The sequence below is a fragment of the Pan troglodytes genome, chromosome 18 (assembly GCF_028858775.2).
Source record: "Pan troglodytes isolate AG18354 chromosome 18, NHGRI_mPanTro3-v2.0_pri, whole genome shotgun sequence".
NCBI classification, from domain to species: Eukaryota; Metazoa; Chordata; class Mammalia; order Primates; family Hominidae; genus Pan; species Pan troglodytes.
In genome coordinates, this window is record NC_072416.2 from 44,913,315 (window position 1) to 44,934,288 (window position 20,974).

Below are 20,974 nucleotides of genomic sequence, written 5' to 3' on the forward strand. Positions count from 1 at the left end.
TAATTTCAGATGGTAGGCAGAAAATAAAACGGAAGTGATGGAGGTCGGGGGTCAGATGGAGTGGTCGGGAAAACCTGACCGCTTGGCAGATGGTCCTTGAAGTCTCACAACAACCCTCAGAGGCCGTGGGCAGATCCCCGTTTTGCTGAGAAGGAAGCTGGCGTTCGGGAGTCAGGGCGGCGTGGCCAAGTCCCAGACTCCTCACCCGCCTTCCTGCCAGCTCTGGTGGGCAGCCGCAGGCACCGTGTGCCCTTGGATGATGAAACTCGGGGCGATGACTGCACCATCCAGCAGCCTGCGTCCTCGCAGGTGCGGGCAGTGAGGGCGGTAGGGGGGCGGACGCGCCACTGGGGACAGGCTGCCAACAGCTCTAGCTTCGCAGACGCGACAGAGAGCACGGCCCCTGCCCCGCCCCTCCAGGCTCTCCAGCCCCTCAACTGGGACGAAGAGCCCGCCCAGCCCCGGCCACGTTCGGACGAACGCTCCCGCCTACTGTCCGGTCCCGGTCCGGCCCGGCGCGGGGCGCTGTGGGACTTGTAGTTCGCGTCGCTCTCCGCAGCCGCTCCGGAGCAGCCAGGGGAACTACAGGGCCCAGGAGGCAGCGCACAGGCCCGGGGCGGCCCCGACGGTGGTGGGTGTGCGAGCGCAGGGGCTGGGCGGCGCGGGCGCCGGGCGCGGGGATGCGGCTGTGGGCGCCGGGGCCGGGTAGCTGCTCCAGGCGCGCGAGCTAACCGAGTGCGGCGAGGGCCTACCAGGGGCGACAGGCACGTTGCATGCATGCCTTGGGCGCAGCCTTTGCGAAAGCCGGTTGGGTGTGCGTTGGTGCTTCAGCGGCGCCGTGGAGGGTCCGGGTCGCCGGGGGATGGGCACCAGCGCCGAAGCCAGGCTGGCACCGCTCGCTGAAAGAGCCCTTGGCTGGGCTTGTGTGGGGGAGTGCTGCACGCCTGGGCAGTGCGCGACGTGTTTGTTCTTTTTCTCTTTTTGTGCCAGGGTTTCCCTCCGCAAGCGCGCGATGCAGCGGGCGGCGGCGCTGGTCCGGCGGGGCTGTGGTCCCCGGACCCCCAGCTCCTGGGGCCGCAGCCAGAGCAGCGCGGCCGCCGAGGCCTCGGCGGTGCTCAAGGTGCGGCCCGAGCGCAGCCGGCGCGAGCGCATCCTCACGCTGGAGTCCATGAACCCGCAGGTGAAGGCGGTGGAGTACGCCGTGCGGGGACCCATCGTGCTCAAGGCCGGCGAGATCGAGCTCGAGCTGCAGCGGGTGAGCGCGCGCTGGGCCCCGGGGAGGCTGGGGCCGCTGAGCAAGGGAAAAACCGCAGCAGCCCCAGCTGGGGTCCTTCCCACGACGTCCACCCCCATGGCCAGCTCCTCAGTCAGCCAAGCCTGGCTAAAACGAGAGAATGCCCCCTCCCGCCCGTTCACTTACTGGTGCCCAGCACCCGGCACTCAGTGAGGCCTTGCAATACGGTTCACTTGTTGAATTGAATTCGTCAATTGTTGAGCGGGCCGTGCTGCCAGGCACCGCACGTTGTGTGTCTGCCCTACCCTCGTGGAACCAAGGTCCAGTGGAGGGAGGAACATAAGCGAATGAAGAAAGAAGCAATAGAGTCTCAGTGATAAGTTCTTGGAAAAAAGTAAAACGGAAGAGGGTTGGGATGGGGGCGGTGGGAGGGAAACCATTTTAGGTAGGAGGGGAGACCGGGTGGGGGGGGGCTCTGCGGAAAGCTGGGTCTGTTCCCCAGTCTCTTTCTCCGTGTCTTTGGCCTTTAGGGTCTTTGCCAATCCTGATTCCCGGAAGAGAGTCGGCAGAATTCCTTCCTTTAGGCCCCTCTGGAGCCTTGGCCGACCAGCCACTTCTGTGGTCTGGGGACAGTCACCGAGGTGGGGAACCAGAGAGTTGGGCCTGTCGGGCTTTGGTAAGGGGGCCCTGGAACTTTCTTCATCTTGGTGGTCGGCCGGCTGGCTAGGATCTTGGCTTGAGTTTATAGCTTCATGTAAGGTGAGCCCACAGCCAGGAAGGATTTCTGCCTCCCCACAACCAGGATGTCTGGGGTGGGTGATAGAGGGGTCCCTAGGACCTAGGAGAGAGTTATAGCCTGGGTGGAATTCAGGAGGCAGAGCCAGGAGGGGTTATCTTAAAAAGTAAATACTCCTAAGATTTGTAAGAAGCTAATAATCACCTAGTTGCTTGCTAGAGAGAGTCTGACTGAGAATAGAAGTGGGAAGGAGGGTTCCTTGATCTTGCCCTCACCCGGGTCACTAGTGTCCCATGAATGCATGGCAGTAAGCTTCAGGGGGATCATGACACTTGGTCCCATTCCAGTGGGGACTTGGGGGTTTTAATGAGCTCCTGGGCCTCCTGAGACCTTGTTGAGACACTCAGTTCTGCTGACTCAAAACAGTGAGCTGGACAAGTCAGAGTCCAGTCTCCTGCGGACTCCTTGCAGGGCTAAGTTTAAAGCTGGCCGGGAGGAGGCTGGCTTTGTTTCTGTGCCTCCCTGGCCCAGAGGTGGGCCGGGCAGAGAACACGGGCTGTTGCTGTCTGGCAGGCTGGAGCTGGCCCTCCTTGACGCAACAGCCTCCCTGCTAAAACACAGCTGGGATTAACGCGTTCCTGGTTTATCACGTTACAGCTGATTTCTCTGGTTCCTGAGCTGGCAGGGGTTCCAGGAATTACCTCTGCCTTTTGCTAAATAGCAACTCCTGTGCTGGCTCCATGAGGCTTGAGGATGATGAGGACAGAAGGGCACTGTCTTTGCCTTGAGGAATCTGACTGCCACGTTGTTCTCTGAGCCTGAGTCCCCTTCCCCCGATTCTTTAAGAATGTGTTGGGATTTTTTAGCAGGCAGAATACGTGAGAGCATTCCAAGTGGGAGCAGTGCTGTGAGCAACCGCAGGAAGTTGGGGAGTTCTGGGCATTTGGGGAAGGGGGCTGGTGCTGTAGTGGAACACTAACAGAGGGATGTGGGAGGTGAATGAGACAGAAAAGGTGGACTGGAGTCTTGTGTGCTGGGATTAGGACGTCATGGTGCGTTTTGGCTGGAGGTGGGAACCAGGAAGGGTTTCCAGCAGGGGTATGTATTGATGATTGCAGGTGGGCAAATTTCTTGGTCACTGGGCCAGGGACATCTCTGATTTCTGAGACAGAAGCTCCACACCCCCATATCCTACTCCTGAGTTAGTTGAGTTTTTTTGGCCACCTACATTCTGTGGTAGTTTCATTCAAGCGCATCCCTTCTCATTCTCTTCTCACTGTGAGTCTCAGTTCCCCGGCTGTGGGTGCTGGCCAGACCAGCTTAGATAGCCTCATTGAAACCCTTCCTTCTTGGGAGACAGCCTTGCTTCCCCTTGCCAGCTTAAACAGTGCCCTTCTTGCGAGAGCCACATTTCCCCAGTCCTTTCTTTTTATTTCTGGCTTGCCTTCTCCTTGTGCAGCTTTGGTTTTTCTGCTTCTGTTTTGAACTGTCGTGATCAAAACTGGTTGGTTAGAGGCCGGCCATGGTGGCTCATGCCTGTAATCTCAGCGCTTTGGGAAGCCAAAGTGGGTGGATCACCTGAGGCAGGAGTTCGAGACCAGCCTGGCCAACATGGGGAAACCCTGTCTCTACTAAAAGCACAAAAATTAGCCGGGCATGGTGGTACACGCTTGTAACCCCAGCTACTCGGCAGGCTGAGGCAGGAGAATCGCTTGAACCCGGAAGGTGGAGGTGGCAGTGAGCCGAGATGCACTCCAGCCTCGGCAACAGAGCTCAGAGCGAGACTCTGTCTCAAAAAACAAACAAAAACTGATTGGTTAGAGATGGGATGGGCTAGGATTTGTAGGGAGTAGGGTGACTTGGGGTGAATCCTGGGCCTCAGGTTCCCTAGAGTATAAACAGATGTGGCCTGGCTGGGCCTGGCTGGGCCAGGGTTCCCCCTGCCCTCAGTTTTATACCTCCTTGTCCATTCAAAACTGTCCTTGGGGACTCAGGGTGACTCGTGACTCTTGGTGGTACCAAGGCCTTCATGCTGTCTATGGAATTCTTTCACCAGGTGTTCTGCAAACAATGTGGGCCGTTTGGCTGGACATGTGGCTCTGGTGTTTGACTTTGGGTGGCTGGCCAAGCTGAGTCCCTATCCTTTTTGCTTCTCTGGTAGTGGAGCCTGAAGGAGGCGGGGAGGTCGGCTAAGGGCTGTGAAAGGGGCCATTCTCCTGCAGCCCCAGCTCTGTGCTCTTAGAGGGGCCCTGCTTCTCCCTGACAGCAGCTCCAAAGGGGAGAACCTATCTTAGCTTTTCAGATCCTGGTGTTCACTGTGAGCAGCACTTAAAAATAAGCTGCAATTAAAAGGAGTTTTGAAAAGATCTGACAGTTCTTCCTCAACCTACTTTTTCCCTTGCTTTATTGGGGGATGGGGGTTGGGGATTGGTACAAGTGGAGACAGGAATGGCTTTGCTTCTAGTTGTAAGGCAACAGTCAGGGCAGACATTCAGAACTGAGGGGAAGACTGACAATTACTGGTTACATCAGTGTGTGTTGCATCCAAACAAAGGTAAAAGCAGAGGGTGCTAAGGCACGTGGCTATAGTTAGCTAAGAACTAAGATTGGAAACCCTGTGTGTGCCAAGCACATGTGGTGAATCTCAGTCGTTGTTTTCTGTGGCATTTAGATGCTACTTTATTTATTTATTGAGACTGCGTCTAATTCTGTCACCCAGGCTGGAGTGCAGTGATGCGATCTCATCTCACTGCAACCTCCGCCTCCCGGGTTGAAGCGATCCTCCTTCCTCAGCCTCCCAAGTAGCTGGGATTACAGGTGCCCGCCGCCACACCCAGCTAAATTTTTTGTATTTTTAGTAGAGATTGGGTTTCACTGTGTTGGCCAGGCTGGTCTTGAACTCCTGACTTTGTGATCTGTCTGCCTCAGCCTCCCAAAGTGCTGGGATTACAAGCGTGAGCCACCGCGCCCGGCCAGATGCTACTTTATTTTTTTAAAGACAGGGTCTCGCTCTATTGCCTAGGCTGGAATGCAGTGGCACAATCATGACTCACTGCAGCCTTGAACTCCTGGGCTCAAGCCATCCTCCTACCTCAGTCTCCTGAGCAGCTTGGACTACAGGTGTGCACCACCATGCCCGGCTAATTTTTAAATTTTTTATAGAGACTAGGTCTTCTTATGTTGCCCAGGGTGGTCTCAGACTTCTGGCTTCAAGTAATCCTCCCACCTTGGCCTCCCAAAGTGCTGGGTGGGTAGGTATGAGCCACCACACCCAGCTACTTTTTCCTTTGTAATTATTATTAAATAATAATACTAATTGTTAATTATAGCTGTTCAGCCAAACAGCCCATACTGTTTGCAGAGCACCTGGCGAAAGGATTCCATAGCTCTGTCACCCAGGCAGGAGTGCAGTGGCGCAATCTCAGCTCACTGCAGCCTCAACTTCCTGGGCTCAAGCGATCCTTACACCTCAGCCTCTTGAGTAGCTGGGACCACAAGGCGTATGCCACCACATCTGGCTAATTTTTGCATTTTTTTTTGTAGAGACAGGGTTTGCCATGTTGCCCAGGCTGTTAATTTTTTTTTTTTTTTTTTTAAGAGACAGAGCCTTGTTCTTTCTCCTAGGCTGGAGTGCAGTGGTGCAGTTATAGCTCACTGTGGCCTCAAATTCCTGGGCTCAAGTGATCCTCCTGCCTCAGCCTCTTCAGAAGCTAGGACCACAGGTGTGTGCCACCATGCTGGCTAATTTCCTTTTTTGTAGAGATGGGATCTCGCTTATGTTGTCCAGGCTGGTCTCAGACTGCTAGCCTCGGGTGATCCTCCCACCTCAGCCTCCCAAAGCGCCAGGATTACCTGTGTGAGCCATTGTGCTTGGCCTAGATGCTACTTTAAAATTTGTAGTGCAGGCTTCCAATAGGATGAACCCTCCGCCTACCCAGCCTGCCCAAGTCAGTCACCACACATATGCTGGGCTCTGCCTTTGTGTGCTATGGGCCTTAGACAAGTCATTCAGCCTTGGTTTACTCTTCTGCAAAATGTGACCAGTTTATTTCTCTGAAAGACTAGTTTGAGATGTTAATGATAATGCTTTGAACAGCTGTGAAGCTAATTAGACCTGCCAAGTCTTCCTTCTCAAGCTAATGAGAGTGGTCTGGGGATAAGAAGTGCTGAAGGTCGCTTGTCTTTCCCACTTCCTGAGGCTCTGGGTCTGGGAAGTGTTCTGTGGGGCTTGCTCTTTCCTCCTGGACCTCTGCCTTGCTGTCTTGAGCAACTCGCACTATCCTGTCTGGAGTTTATTCAGCTTTCACCCCTGCTTCTGCCTTGGAATCTGGGCTTCTATAGTTGACCACCCCACGGATGCCCAGAGTTCAGGGGCCTACACCCTGTCTTCCCTGCCTCAGTGATCTGGCAGCTCAGCCCTGGAGGCTCTTGCCTGCACTCTCAGTCACAGATGTGTGTAGCTGCAGCTCTGGTTTCTTCTGGTTTCACTTGTCTTTCTGTTTTGGGACCAGATCTTGTGCTGAGCCTCAGCTATGAAATGGACCTGTTTTCTGGGACTGTGGGGTCTAGTTGGTGTTTGTCTTTGGGGCCTCTTGCTGGAGCTTTCTGCCCGCCCTAGCCCCAGTCAGTGCCCTTTTTGGGATCAGGAGCCCGGGAGCATTTTCACATTGTGCTCCTAGGCCTGGGACCTGCGGGTCCTCTCTCCCACACCCTGCCATTCTCCTTCCCTGCACCCCCTTCTTATTCTTCACCAGCCTGGGCTCAGGAGGGCAGCGGTCTCATCTGTGCTACTCATGGCTGTCACTGGGGCATGGGTGACCAGTATTTGTTGAATTGGAGGAAAGTTCTCTGCCATCCTTTCTGCCCACAGGCCATGTGAAGTGACCAGAGCCATCCCTTGCATAAGGAAACAGCCTTGTGCCTGTTTTTTTCTCCCCATTTTTATTGAGGGGGAGACAAATATAATTGACAAAGAAAAATTGTATATATTCAAGGGACACAGTGTGGTGGTTTAACATTTATATACATTCTATATGTAATATGACATGGAAATGATTATCACAGTCAATTATTAATACTCCATCCTTTACCACAGTCACCATCTGTGAATGTGCGCCTGAGACACTTAAGTCCTGTTCTCAGCAAATTTCAAGTAAAAAATACAGGTTTTTTGTTTTGGCTTTTTTTGTTGTTGTTTGTTTTGTTTTTTGAGATGGAGTTTCGCTCTTGTTGCCCAGGCTGGAGTGCAATGGTGTGATCTCGGCTCACCCCAACCTCTGCTTCCCGGGTTCAAGCAATTCTCCTGCCTCAGCCTCCTGAGTAGCTGGGATTACAGGCATGCGCCACCACACCCAGCTAATTTTGTATTTTTAGTAGAGATGGGGTTTCTCCATGTTGGTCAGGCGGGTCTCGACCTCCCAACCTCAGGTGATCCACCCGCCGTGGCCTCCTAAAGTGCTGGGATTACAGGCATGAGCCACTGTGCATGGCCGAAAAATACAGTATTATTAATTATAGTCACCATGCTGTACATTAGATCCCCATAACTTATTCGTATTTTTTAAAATTACTATTTTTTTGAGACGGAGTCTTGCTCTGTTGCCCAGGCTAGAGTGCAATGGTGCAATCTTGGCTCACTGCAACCTCCGTCTCCCGGGTTCAGGTGATTCTCTTGCCTCAGCTTCCTGAGTAGCTGGGATTACAGGCACCTGCCACCACACCAGGCTAATTTTTTTTTTTGAGATGGAGTTTCGCTCTTGTTGCCCAGGCTGGAGTGTAGTGGCGCAATCTCAGCTCACTGCAATCTCCGCCTCCTGACTTCAAGGGATTACTCTGCCTCAGCCTCCCGAGTAGCTGGGATGACAGGCACACACCACCATGCCTGGCTAATATCTCCTGACCTTGTGATCTGCCTGTCTCGGCCTCCCAAAGTGCTGGGATTACAGGCGTGAGCCACCGCGCCCGGGCAGTAGATGTATTATTTATGAGGTACATGAGATATTTTGGTACAGGCATGTAGTGTGTAATAATCACATCAGGGTAAATGAGGTATCCATCCCCTCCAGCATTTGTCCTTGTCTTACAAACAATCCAATTATATATACTCTTTTAGCTTTTTTTTTTTCAATGTACAATTATTATTGACTATAGTCACCCTGTTGTGGTGTCAAATACTAGATAATTCCTTCTACTTTTTGGTACCCATTAACCATCCCCACTTCTCCCCACCCACCCCTACTGCCCTTCCCAGACTCTGGGAACCATCCTTCTATGCTCCATCTTCACGAGTTCAGTTTTTAAAATTTTTTAGCTCCCACAAATAAGTTACAACTTGCAAAATGTGTCATCTTACAACTGAAAGTTTGTACCCTTTGACCAACATTGCCGCATACGCACTCCCCCAACCCCGCTGCTGGCAGCTATCACCTCTGCTTTTATTAGTTCAACTTTTTTAGACTAGTTTAACTTTTTTAGATTCCACATATGAGTGAGATCATACAGTGTTTGTCTTTCTGTGTCTGGCTTTTTTCACTTCACATAGTGTCCTCCAGGTTCATCCATATTTTTGCAAATGGCTGGATTTTCTTATTTTTTAAATGGCTGAATAATAGTCCATTGTGTATATGTACCATATCTTTATCCATTCATCTACTGATGGACACTTAGGTTGGTTCCATATCTTGGCTCTTAGGAATAGTGCTGCAGTGAACAAGGGAGTGCGGACATCTCTTCAAGACAATGATTTCATTTCCTTCAGATCTCTACCTAGCAGTGGGACTGCTGGATCCTAGGGTAGTTCTATTTTTAATTTTTCAAGGAACCTCCATACTGTTTTCCATAATGGCTATACCAATTTACATTCCCACCAGTGGTGTGCAGGGTTCCCTTTCCCCACACCCTCACCAACACTGATCTTTGAACTTTTTATAATAACCATGCTAACAAGTATGAGATGATATCTCATTGTGGCTTTGAATTGTGTTTGATTAGATGTTTTGCATCTTTTTCATGTATCTGTTGACGATTTGTGTGTCTTTTGTGGAAAGACTCTTCACATCCTTTGTTCATTTTTACATCAGGTTTAATCAGTTTTTTTTCTTGAGTTGTATGAATTCCTTATTTGCATATATTTGATATTTGGATATAAGGATCCCATTATCAGATATTTTGTTTACAAATACAGTTGTCTCTCAGTATCCAAGGAGGCCTTCCCTCGGATACCTAAATCCAAGGATGCTCATATAAATGGCGTAGTATTTGCATATGACCTATGCACATCCTCCCGTATAATTAAATCATCTTTACAGCCTCTATAGATTACATATAATACGTAGTACATATTGTGTAAATAATGGTTCAACTCTATTGTTTAGGGAACAATGACAAGAAAAGTCTGTATGTTTGTGTTTAGTACAGGTGCAGGGTTTTTCCTGAATTTTTTTTTTTTTTTTTTTTTGAGACGGAGTCTTGCTCTGTCACCCAGGCTGGAGTACAGTGGCGCAATCTCGGCTCACTGCAGGCCCCGCCTTCCAGGTTCACACCATTCTCCTACCTCAGCCTCCCAAATAGCTGGGACTACAGGCGCGTGCCACCACGCCTGGCAAATTTTTTTGTATTTTTAGTAGAGACGGGGTTTCACCGTGTTAGCCAGGATGGTCTCGATCTGCTTACCTCGTGATCTACCCGCCTCAGCCTCCCAAAGTGCTGGGAATACAGGCTTGAATCACCGTGCCCGGCCCTTTCCTGAATATTTTTGATCCACGTTTGGTTGAGTCCGCAGATGCTGGAGCCACGGATGCGGAGGCTGACGGTGTTCCCTTCCGTGGGCCGCCTTTTTGTTGATTGTTTCCTTTGCTGTGCCTTGTTAGAATATCCATCCGCCTCTGACCCTCATGCTGGTGTGAGGCCTGTGGGTTGGGGAGGACAGTTATTCTCCCTGCTAACACCCTATGAAATATGCCGTCCCTAGAGCTGGGGGGTTGGTGCCCTCCCCTGATCCCTGCTTGAGCCAAAGCGGCGGGAGGGGAGCCCTCCCTGGGAAGGACCTTCCGTGCATCTGTGCCGCACAGGGGAGGTGGCTCTGGGAGGGATATGTGCAGGTGGATTCGAAGGTAGCTCTAGAATGCCGTGAGAGGAATCAGGATGCTGCGGCTCCTTAGTCCCTCTGAGCTGGCAGGGCCCTGAGGGCAGGGCAGGGGCGAGGTTCCCATGGGTGCTGTGCCTGTGGGCTCTGGACCAGTCACTCTGGGAGTCTACCCCAGGGCTCTTGGTATTTCCCGTCCCATGTAGACCTTGAGTTCCCGGATGCAGGAGTGTGCTCAGAACAGTTTCTTCTGCATGGTGGCCCTTGGCTGGGTGGGCTGGTTTCTTCACCCATTCAGGGTAGCCAGTGTCCTGACCCCCAGCTCATCCATCATAGCAAAGTGTCCGGGATCTGCAGGCACCAAGACCCAAGAATGGAGGTGCTGTGTTCCCAGGCTTCGTGGCAGCGGCCCTGCATTGGTCGAGCAGTGCGGGGGAGGGCACGGGAAAGGAACATTCAGGGCTCTGTTCCAGGCGTTATTCTCTCCCTGTGTTGGGCTGGCCCAGGGCCCACAGCTATGTGTTGGTTCCTGGGCCTCACAACTGTGACAGATTTACTCCCTGTGAAGAATGGGCTGTATCCACACCCCAGAAATCACCCAGGTTCAGCGAGCTAGGCCGGGGGTCTGCAACAATTCAGTCAGGCTGAGCAAGGACCCCATGCCAGGAGCCCAGGCCAGTGCCAAGCAGTGGATCGGGCCCGTCCCTTTGCACACAGAGGCTTGGGTAACTGCCCACACCCTCAACCTTTTGGGATCCTGGCTGTGGGATGAGCGTGGGGGCTGCACACCCCTGCAGCCAGAGCCTCTCCAGAGTGCCTGTACCCCCATGCAGTGGGCAGTGCTGCCCTGGCTCTCCAGACACAGTGGCTGCGTCTGGATGCCACTGGGAATCTTTTTTTTTTTTTTTTTGAGACAGAGTCTCGCTCTGTCGCCCAGGCTGGAGTGCAGTGGCGCAATCTCGGCTCACTGCAAGCCCCGCCTCCCAGCTTCATGCCATTCTCCTGCCTCAGCCTCCCGAGTAGCTGGGACTACAGGCGCCCGCCCCCACGCCTGGCTAATTTTTTGTATTTTTAGTAGAGACGGGGTTTCACTGTGTTAGCCAGGATGGTCTCGATCTGCTGACCTCGTGATCCGCTCGCCTCAGCCTCCCAAAGTGCTGGGATTACAGGCATGAGCCACCGCACCTGGCCGCCACTGAGAATCCTTATCCATGTTGGCCAGACACTGAAGAACTCAGCAGATGGGCCACAAGGGGCTTAGAGGACCCCCTTCCCCGAGAAACATAGCTTGTAGGACTTACGCCCTGTTTATGATGGTCCAGAGCCACTTCCGGGGCATCTTCTTCAGTCCCCCATGCCTCCTCGCTTAGGGCTTAGGGGTGGCACACTAGGGCCAGAAAAACATGTTTAGCTGCTGCTTTTGTCTCTCAAGCCCGCTGGTTTGTTGTTGTTGTTTTTAGGAGACAGGGTCAGGCCAGGCGAGGTGGCTCACACTTGTAATCACAGCACTTTGGGAGGCTGAGGTGGGCCGATCATTTGTGCTCAGGAGTTCAAGACCAGCTTGGGAAACATGATGAAATCCAATCTCCATTAAAAATACAAAAATTAGCCGGGTGTGGTGACGCTTATCTGTAGTCCCAGCCACTTGGGAGGCTGAGGCATGAGAAATGCTTGAACCCGGGAGGTGGAGGTTGCAGTGAACCGAGATCACACCATTGCACTCCAGCCTGGGTGACAGAGGGAAACCCTGTCTCAAAAAAAAAAACAACAAAAAAAAGGGTCTCACTCTGATGCCCAGGCTGGAGAGTAGTGACATAATCATAGCTCACTGCAACCTTGAACTCCTGGGCTCAAGTGTGATACTCCCACTTCAGCCTCCCCAGTAGCTGGGGCTATAGGCATGTGCCACCATGCCTGACTAATTTTAATTTTTTGTAGAGACAAGGTCTTGGGCAACTTGAAAGTGTTGCCCAGGCTGTTGTTGAACTCCTGGCCTCAAGGGATCCTCCTGCCTTGGCCTCCCAAAGTGCTGGAATTACAGGTGTGAGCCACCACGTCCAGCCACTGGTTTTTACTTAAGGTGTACATTACTGATTTTGAAAAGGCCATGTCTTCTAAAGTTGCTTTTATTCACACATTGCATGAAAAGGAGAAAAGACAAGTGTCACAAGCACAGAGTTATATCTGTAAAATTTGTATTTGGGGTACCTTTGGGGAAGGGGCAGCTGGAGACAGGACAAAGGCCAGGCCCTCCCACCCGGGCTGTGGCCACCACCTTGCTGAGCCCGTTTTTCCTCCCACTGTGACCCTGGTGACCTTGTTCCTGGGCCGGCTTTTGTAAGATGATATTTGTGCTCTGCTAAGGGCTTTCACACTGTTTGTTTCAGGTAATCCTTTCAGCTGCCCCGGGAAGTCCTTGAACCTGTTGTTGACTGCATTTCTCCCAGTGGCTGATTGGGTTTATCAGGGAAATGTGCAGGATTCCCACGTTTCCAGGTCCCTGTAATTCTCTATGTCAAGCTCTGCTTTCGCCTTTGCAGCAGCCATGGTGTCCTTCTGTCACCTCCCCAGTGATGTCACAAGGGTCTTGGACTTCTCTCTGTGATCTCTCTTCTGTGCTACACACATTGCTCAGGCAGTGGCCTCGATTTGCTCTTCAGTCAGTCTTTTTAATCCCTGATGCTTTTTTTTTTTTAATGTGAAAATCAGCCCAGATTTTTCATTCTGCAAAGAATGGGTTGCAAGAAAATGACCCTGAGGATTCCCTGCTGATCCATGTCTTCCGATGGGGAGGGTGTCCTCAGTGTCCCTAGCTAGTCATTTAGACCATTGCGGTAGAGCTGCGCCTGGGGCAGGATGCAGAGGAGTCTGGGACCCTGTGTGCCTGACATTTGGCATGTTCTGCTGCTGACCCCTGCCTCCCTCCCACACATCTGGCCCGGAGCTGCCTTTTAGACTTCCCTGTGTGGTGGCAGTCAGGCAGCGGAGCAGCAGCTATTCGGGATGCTTGGGCAGCCAGAAAAGCTCTTCCAGCCCTTCTGGAAAGTGGGAGGCAGAGGAGGAGCATAGTGGTTAAGAAGAGTGACCTTGGAATCCGTCTTCCTGTACTTATATTCATTCCCAGCACTTACATTAATCAGTTATGTGGCTGGGCACAGTGGTTCACCCCTGTAACCCCAACACTTTGGGAGGCCAAGGCGGAGGATCGCCTGAGCCCAGAAGGTCGGGGATGCAGTGAACCATGATCACACCACTGCACTTCAGCCTGAGTGACAGAGTGAGAACCTGTCTCTACAAAATAGTAACAGTAAGTAATAAAATTATGTTGGTCGGGCGCAATGGCTCACGCCTGTAATCCTAGCACTTTGGGAGGCTGGGGTGGGTGGATCACATGAGTTGGAGACCAGCCTGGCCAACACGTTGAAATCCTGTCTCTACTAAATACAAAAATTAGCCGGGCGTGGTGGTGCACGTCTGTAATCCCAGCTACTCGGGAGGCTGAGGCACGAGAATTGCTTGAACCCAGGAGGTAGAGGTTGCAGTGAGCTGAGATGGCACTACTGTACTCCATCTTGGGCAAGAGAGCAAGCCTCTGTCTCAAAAAAATAAAATTATGTGACCTTGAGGAAGTTTCTACCCTTTAAGAGCCTTGATTTCCTCATCTGTCAAATGGGATTAATACTAGTTCTTCCTCATGGGGTGGCTGTGAAGGTTAAATGAGACCAGGCATGTCAAAGGCCTGGCACCAAGTCAGATACTTGGTAAGGCGCAAAATAGGGCTGTTTATTAATATCCTGCGGGAACCTTGCCTGGCCTCTGGAATCCAGGGTTTAAGAGTTTCTAAGTAACCACCTGTTGCTTTCTCTCTGCCCAGGGTATCAAAAAGCCATTCACAGAGGTCATCCGAGCCAACATCGGGGACGCCCAGGCTATGGGGCAGCAGCCAATCACCTTCCTCCGGCAGGTGAGCCGCCCCCAGGAGCAGAGGCTGCAGGAGGGCAGGGCCCTGGGCTGGGCGGGCCGTCATAGGGGCAGTCCTCTGCCCCCTCGATGTCCAGGCCCTCCCAGCCTGATACCCTCTGGCTGTCTCCCTTAGCCTCCTTCCTGCCTTTCTGAGGTTGTTGAAAATTCCCAGACCTGTTTTGGGGTTGCTCTGGTGTAGGAGCCTCCCAGGGAGACTCTTCCACATGGCGGGGTCCTGGGAGCTGAGTTAGGAACTTGGTGGGCAAAGGCAGTGGTGGGGTAGGCGGCAGCCCAGGGGACAGGGAAAGGCTGGCTGGGCTGGGAGGAGGCGTCGGGGGGCAGCAGGAGGTGTCATGGTGGGGGCAGGATGTGGCTTCCCACTTGAGACCCTCCTGGGTGTGAGTGTGGGCTCTGCTGCGTACCAGTTGGGTGGCTTTGGGCAGGTGGAAGTTGGCAGAGCGCCGCCTCGGGAGATTGCCGGGCCTTGGTGAGGCGATGAGTGCAGAGGCCTCCTGGGGCCCAGCACAGGAGCTCCAGATTGGGGACGGCCACTGTGAGCCGCTGCACCCCGGGCTGCCTCTGCACCCAGCTCCCTCCTCAGGCTCCAGGAGAAGGCGGCTTCCATGTTTCAGTCTGAGCACTAACCTCGAGAGTGCTGCCTGGGCCAGGATTGTGGGATTATGGGATTGGTGGGCTGGAGGCGGTGGGGTGGGAGATGCCCCAGGGCAGAACAGAGGCGGGAGACCCAGTGTGTGACAGCTTTTTCTAGAAGGACTGAGGCCTGTTTTGTTTTATTTAGGTTTCGTTTTTGTTTTTGTTTTGTCGCCCAGGTTTGTTTTTGTTTTGTTGCCCAGGTTGCAGTACAATGGTATGCTCTCGGCTCACAGCAACCTCCACCTCCTGGGTTCAAGCAACTTTCCTGCCTCAGCCTCCTGAGTAGCTGGGATTACAGGCATGCACCACCACGCCTGGCTAATTTTTGTATTTTTGGTAGAGATGGGGTTTCTCCATGTTGGCCAGGCTGGTTTCAAACTCCTAACTTCAAATGATCCGCCTGCCTCGGCCTCCCAAAGTGCTGCGATTACAGGCGTGAGCCACCATACCTGGCCTGTTTTATTTATATTTTTATATATATGTATATATATATATATATACACATATATATATATATACACACACACGTATATATATACACACATATATATACACATATATATACACACACATATATATGTATATATATACACATATACACACACATATATATGTATATATACACACATATATATGTATATATATACACATATATATACACATATATATACACATATATATATACACACACATATATATATACACACATATATATATATATATATATTTTTTTTTTTTTTTTTTAGAGACAGAGTCTTGCTCTGTTGCCCAGGCTGGAGTGCGATTGTCATGATCACTGCTCTCTGTAACCTCAAACTCCTGGGCTGAAGCAATCCTCCTGCCTCAGCCTGCTGAGTATCTGGGACTACAGGTGTATGCCACCACACCCAGCTAATTTTTAAAATTTTTGGTAGAGACAGGGTCTTGCTGTGTTGCCCAGGCTGGTCTCGAATTCCTGGACCCAAGTAATCCTTTCCTGCCTCAACCTCCTGAGCCACACTGGGATTGAGGCCCATTTTGGATCAAAATGCAGTGCTGTGTGTGGTTAAGGTTCATGGGCTAGGGCCATCAGGGAGGTTGAGCCCCGAGAACACCAGTTCCCTGTTCCCTGCCTTGTTCTCTGGGGCAGAGGGCTGGGGAGGGGCTGGGAGGGCTCAGCCCACAGCCCCTGAGGGAGTTGTCACAAGGCAGTGAGGGAGAGGAGCTGAGGCTGGCCCTGGTCTGAGGGGCGCTCACTGGGCCTCCCTCCCACGGCCACTGCTGCTGACCCTTGGAGCAGGCCAGCAGCCCTGGATGTTAGAGTCCCCATGCTGGGCCCAGGAAGGGGAAATGAATCAGACCACACAGAGTGGCTCTGCCAGGGAAATGAGGTGGGAGGAGGCCAGAGGGCCCTGACTTCCCTGGAGTGTGAGCTTTGAAGGGGAGGGCCAAGTGAGAGTGGCCTCTCAGGAGAGGTCCCCTCATGGGCCTGGGTTTAAGTTGCGGCAGGCTTCGGAACAGGCCTTACTCAGCCTTATTTGCTGGAGACGTGTTCCCAGGTCCAGCCCTGCCACTGTGCATGGCAGGCCCAGCCTCTCCAGCCTGGTGCCAGCTGCCTCCAGCCTTCACACATCTCCTCTGACCTGCGCAGGTGCCCCTGGGAGGCGGGCAGGCCAGCTCAGTGCCCATTGTGCAGATGAAGAGAAGCTGGGCTCCATGAAGCCAGGCGCTTGCTGAAGTCACCCCACTGGTGTCAGAGCCACAAGTCCTGACCCCCTCAGTGCACCTGGCTTGGCTCCTCAGTGCCAGCCTCAACTTGCCGGGCGAGCTGGGGTTACCAGCACTTTTGTACACATTTGCTTGCTTAATCCTCTTAATTTGTGGGGTTGGGGTGATGTTCTCTGTTACAGAGAAGAGAAAGCTGGTCCAGTTTTCATCTAGGGAGGAAAGGGGGTGATGAGGAATGCAGGGGGAGGGGGCCTAGGGCGTTGAGGGAGCTCAGGCTGGGAGTAGGGGGTTCTGCAGCCATGCTCCACCCAGCTGGGCATCGCCTGCCCCCTGCTCTGCAAACCCCTGATTGTGCCTTGGGTGTGTGAGCCCACTGTCCCTAGCGGAAGAGCTTGGGCCAGGGGCAAAGTAGCAGCCTCATTCTGATCGTTGGCTCCTCTTCCAGCAGCCCAGGTCATAGTGCATCCCAACTCTCAACTTCTCCCCTTCTGCTGCAGAGAGCCCAGCGTCTTCCCCTCCCACTCCCAAGCTCCCACAGGCTGAGTCCTCGCAGAGAGGCTTGCGTCAGCCCCATCCCTGGGAGCTGTCATCCTCCCAGTGGCCTCTGTGCTCCTCCTGGAGCTCTAGGAGTGGGGGTGCTGGGAGCTCAGCCTGTGTCTTGTTCCCCCAGGTGATGGCACTATGCACCTACCCAAACCTGCTGGACAGCCCCAGCTTCCCAGAAGATGCTAAGAAACGTGCCCGGCGGATCCTGCAGGCTTGTGGCGGGAACAGCCTGGGTGAGGCCCCAATTTGCCAGGCCCCTAGGCGTGAAATGAATGAGTGTTCCCAGGCGGCCCCAGCCTCAAGCGGAGGGTCCTGCATGCGAATGGGTGTGTGAACGTGTGTGGGTGGCTGACAGCACACAGAGTAAACAAAAAATAGCGTCCTCTTCCCACTCACACCTTGCTGGCCTCGTTTATTAAGCAGGCGGTGCCGGTGCCACCTTTAGGTGCAAGTGCCTGCATCATGCCGGGTGTGGGTGCTCCTCCTGGGAGCCAGCCTCATTGGACAGCAGCTGAGCCTGCCTTCGTCACAGCAGGTTTCACCCAGCAGCTGGAGGCCAGGTAGAAACGCAGTGCTCAGTTTTGTTCAGCATTCTTGCCTCTCTGTGGCCTCCAGCTCTGAACATGTCTCTGCACTGTCTTGGAGATGGCAGCCAATTGCTGGGGAAGGGAAGCACCTTGGGACCCCTCCGGCCCCTTTCTCTGGCTTTCTTCAGTCTGATGGTGCCAGTACCCCCTGGTACTTCATGGTGTTCCCCTCAAGCCGGCCCTCACTCATCCTTTCAGGGACCCATGCCCCAATGTCTGCATCCTGACGTGGCACCAGGCTCCACAGAGTGGACCTGGAACTTGGCCCCTGTAGATGTGAAGATGATTCTCTCCCTCCCCTGCGGTGATGGAGTTCCAGCCTCTGGGCCTCCAGCTTTTTGTTCTGTCATTTTCTTTCCTCTGTTTATTTCTGCTGGTTCCTTCATGCAGCACCCACGCTGGGAATCCGGCTTCCTTCGCCCTGAGGAAAACTGCTGTTGTTCTTAGAGTCTTCCTAGGATATGAGCCCTGATGTTCCCGAAAGTGGAGCTGAGGGTGGGGACAGATTCCGGTGGCTTGCTCAGCAGGGGAGTGGCCCCCCTTGTTGTCTCCATCTCCCGCCACCCCTGCCAACTTTTTCTGCTCCGTCCCTTATTGACGGCCCTGTGCTTACCCTCCTGGCTGTGGCCCCCCTGCCCTCCCTCTGAGTCTGGACACTGTCTCTCTCAGGAGGGGGCCAGCTGCCCCTTGCTTTCCCACCTGCCAGCCTGGATGGGGTGTGGGCTGGGGCCTTGTGTGCCAAGACCTAAACCACAGGCTGGCAGAAAGCAGCCCTGCAGCCCAGAGGCCCGGCTTCCGGGCTCCTTTCCCCCCTGCACCCTCTGCCTGGCCCCAAGAGCAAAGGTGTTTCCCAAAGACCCCATGGCCATGGGCCTAAAACTCCTGGAAGCCCCCAACTGAGAGGCAGGGGGAGGGGAATGTGCCTTTTGTGTGTCTGATGCGAGTGTCTGGGGACCAGGTACGGATTTTTGTTCCACGTGCTAAGCCTCATCAACAGGTTTTTGCAACTTCGTGTGAGCCAGAGCTGGGGTAGTGGGGCTGAGAGACTGTGTCCCTGTGAGTTCCCTCGTGGGGTATTACAGCAAAAGACCAGTTGGCCCTCATGGTTTTTGGGACCCACCCTGAGCCCTGTTCCAGGACCTCATAAACACAGGTGAGGTAGGAGTCCTTGGAGTCTCTCTCATCCTTCAGCCAGGAAGTACTTTGTACCCACCTCCTGGGCTTGCAAGGAAGGTTCATGTGTGCTAAAGCCCCTTGTTAGCTGTAGACAAGCCCTGCCCATTCCAGGGGGCAGGACAGTGTGGTCCTTCGCGTGACAGGGACATAGTGGTGTCGCTCTCTGTCACCTACGCTCTGGGCAGCCTGAGCACTTTTCTGCCCACAGGAGTAAAAAGAAATGGAGCATGTCACTATGCTCCATGGCCACCCTGACCCACAGGGAGATTATTAAATATGTATACAAAGTCTTGAAGTTCATCCAGAGATTTTATTTATTTATTTTTTTGAAACAGAGTGTCACTCTGTTGCCCAGGCTGGAAGTGCGGTGGCACGATCTTGGTTCACTGCAACCTCTGCCTCCCGGGTTCAAGCGATTCTTCTGCCTCAGCCTCCTGAGTAGCTGGTACTACAGGCACGCGCCACCACGCCTGGGTAATTTTTGTATTTTTAGTAGAGATGAGATTTCACCATATTGGCCAGGCTGGTCTTGAACTCCTAACCTCGTGATCTGCCCACCTTAGCCTCCCAAAGTGCTGGGATTACAGGCGTGAGCCACCGCGCCTGGCCACTCAGGATGTGTTTTTATCATACCCTTTAAAATTATTTCTTGGGCCGGGCGTGGTGGCTCACACCTGTAATCCCAGTACTTTGGGAGGCCAAGGCAGGTTGATCACCTGAGGTCAGGAGTTAGAGATCAGCCTGGCCAACTTGGTGAAACCCTGTCTCTACTAAAAATACAAAAATTAGCCAGGCATTATGGCGGGTGCCTGTAATCCCAGCTACTTGGGAGACTGAGACAGGAGAATTGCTTGAACCCAGGAGGTGGAGGTTGCAGTGAGCTGAGATCATGCCATTGCACTCCAGCCTGGGTGATGAGAGTGAAACTCTGTCCCCTCCAAAAGAAAAAAAAAAATTTTATTTCTTAGCAGGGCTTCATGTTTTTCTTTTTTCTTTTTTTCTTTTTTTCCTTTTTAAGAGATAGAGTCTTGCCCTGTCACCCAGGCTGGAGTGCAGTGGTGCAATCATAGCTCACTGTAACCTTGACCTCCTGGGCTCAAGCAATCTTCCTGTATCAGCCTCCCAAGTAGCTGGGACTACAGGCACACACCACCACACTCAGCCAACTTTTACATTTTTTGTAGACATAGGGTCTCACTGTTGTCCAGGCTACTCTTGAACTCCTGGGCTCAAGCAATCATCCTGCCTCAGCCTCCAGAGTAGTTGGGATTACAGGCATAAGCCACCACACCCAGCAACTTCATTTATGTTCTGTTTGACGAGCAATTTGGTTCTCAGGTTTGTCCTGGATCTCAATGGGGTTGAGGTAAAACCTAGCACCTGCCTGGGGTGGGGCAGGAGCTGTGTGCCCTTGTCTAGCCCCTCCCTGAGTACGTACCAGGCTGTGTTCTAGACACCAAAGACACTGGTGAGCAAGGTGGGTGGAGCTTCTGTGCTCACAAAGCTATCAGATTTGGGAGAAACAAACATGAAAAAGAATATATACGAATGTGTAATCACTAGTTCTCATGAGATCTTGGAGAGAGCTGCAGGATTATAACGAGGGGCTCTAATGGAGAGGAAGAGCTTAAGGGGAAACGTGGCATTCACGCTCATGGGGAGGATGAGTAAGAACCTGCAAATGCATGCCGGACCAGCGAACAGTGTGTGCAAAGGCCCTAAAGTTGGGACCTCCATGTGACTGAATGAAGGGGCCCTAGGGCAGTGGTGTTCGATGAGGTGGGAGTTTGGCAGTGGGTCCTCAGCAGGGTGTAGTGGAGCGCAGCCCGCAGTGGGCAAGGTGCTCTGAGAGAAATGCACAGAAGAAACGGGTAACAGCCCCTGCCCTGGAGGAACCAAGAGTCAAGAGTCAGCGTGGGGAGGGCAGGGCTGCTTCTGTACAAAATAACTGGAGGGGCCAGCACAGTGGCTTACACCTGTAATCCTAGCACTTTGGGAGGCTGAGGTGGGAGAATTGCTTGAGCCCAGGAGTTCAAGGCTGCAGTGAGCTATGATCGTGCCGCTGCACACCAGCCTGAGCAACAAAGTGAGACCCTGTCTCTTAAATAAACTAATAAATAATAAAGTAACTGGAGAAATTATAGGCTGAGAGATTGGCTGGAGGTGGAGCAGAATCTTTAGGGCAGGCCTCCTGGAGACAGACTAGAAATGAGCCTAGAAGGATCAGTGTGGTTTGGAGCATAACATGAGATCTGAAGAAAAAGAAACCCAGGAGCCTCCTTGGAAGG

At 52.8% G+C, this 20,974-nt stretch overlaps 1 protein-coding gene across 3 annotated transcripts in view; it reads left to right on the forward strand.

Annotated features, from left to right (window-relative positions):
- Nucleotides 1-311: 311 nt before the first annotated feature.
- Nucleotides 312-20,974, forward strand: part of GPT2 (glutamic--pyruvic transaminase 2) — a 47,338-nt gene continuing 26,675 nt past the window's right edge. Inside the window, exons 1-4 of one of the 3 annotated variants that reach the window (XM_054668359.2) lie at nt 312-631; nt 991-1,255; nt 13,928-14,017; nt 17,048-17,156. In XM_054668359.2, the coding sequence (XP_054524334.1) occupies nt 1,013-1,255; nt 13,928-14,017; nt 17,048-17,156 (442 nt within the window). In that variant the 5' untranslated portion in view covers nt 312-631; nt 991-1,012. Of the gene's footprint in view, nt 765-990; nt 1,256-12,656; nt 13,361-13,927; nt 14,018-17,047; nt 17,157-20,974 lie in introns of those variants that run through there. The other 2 variants (XM_003952841.5, XM_054668360.2) reach the window with 2 other exon arrangements.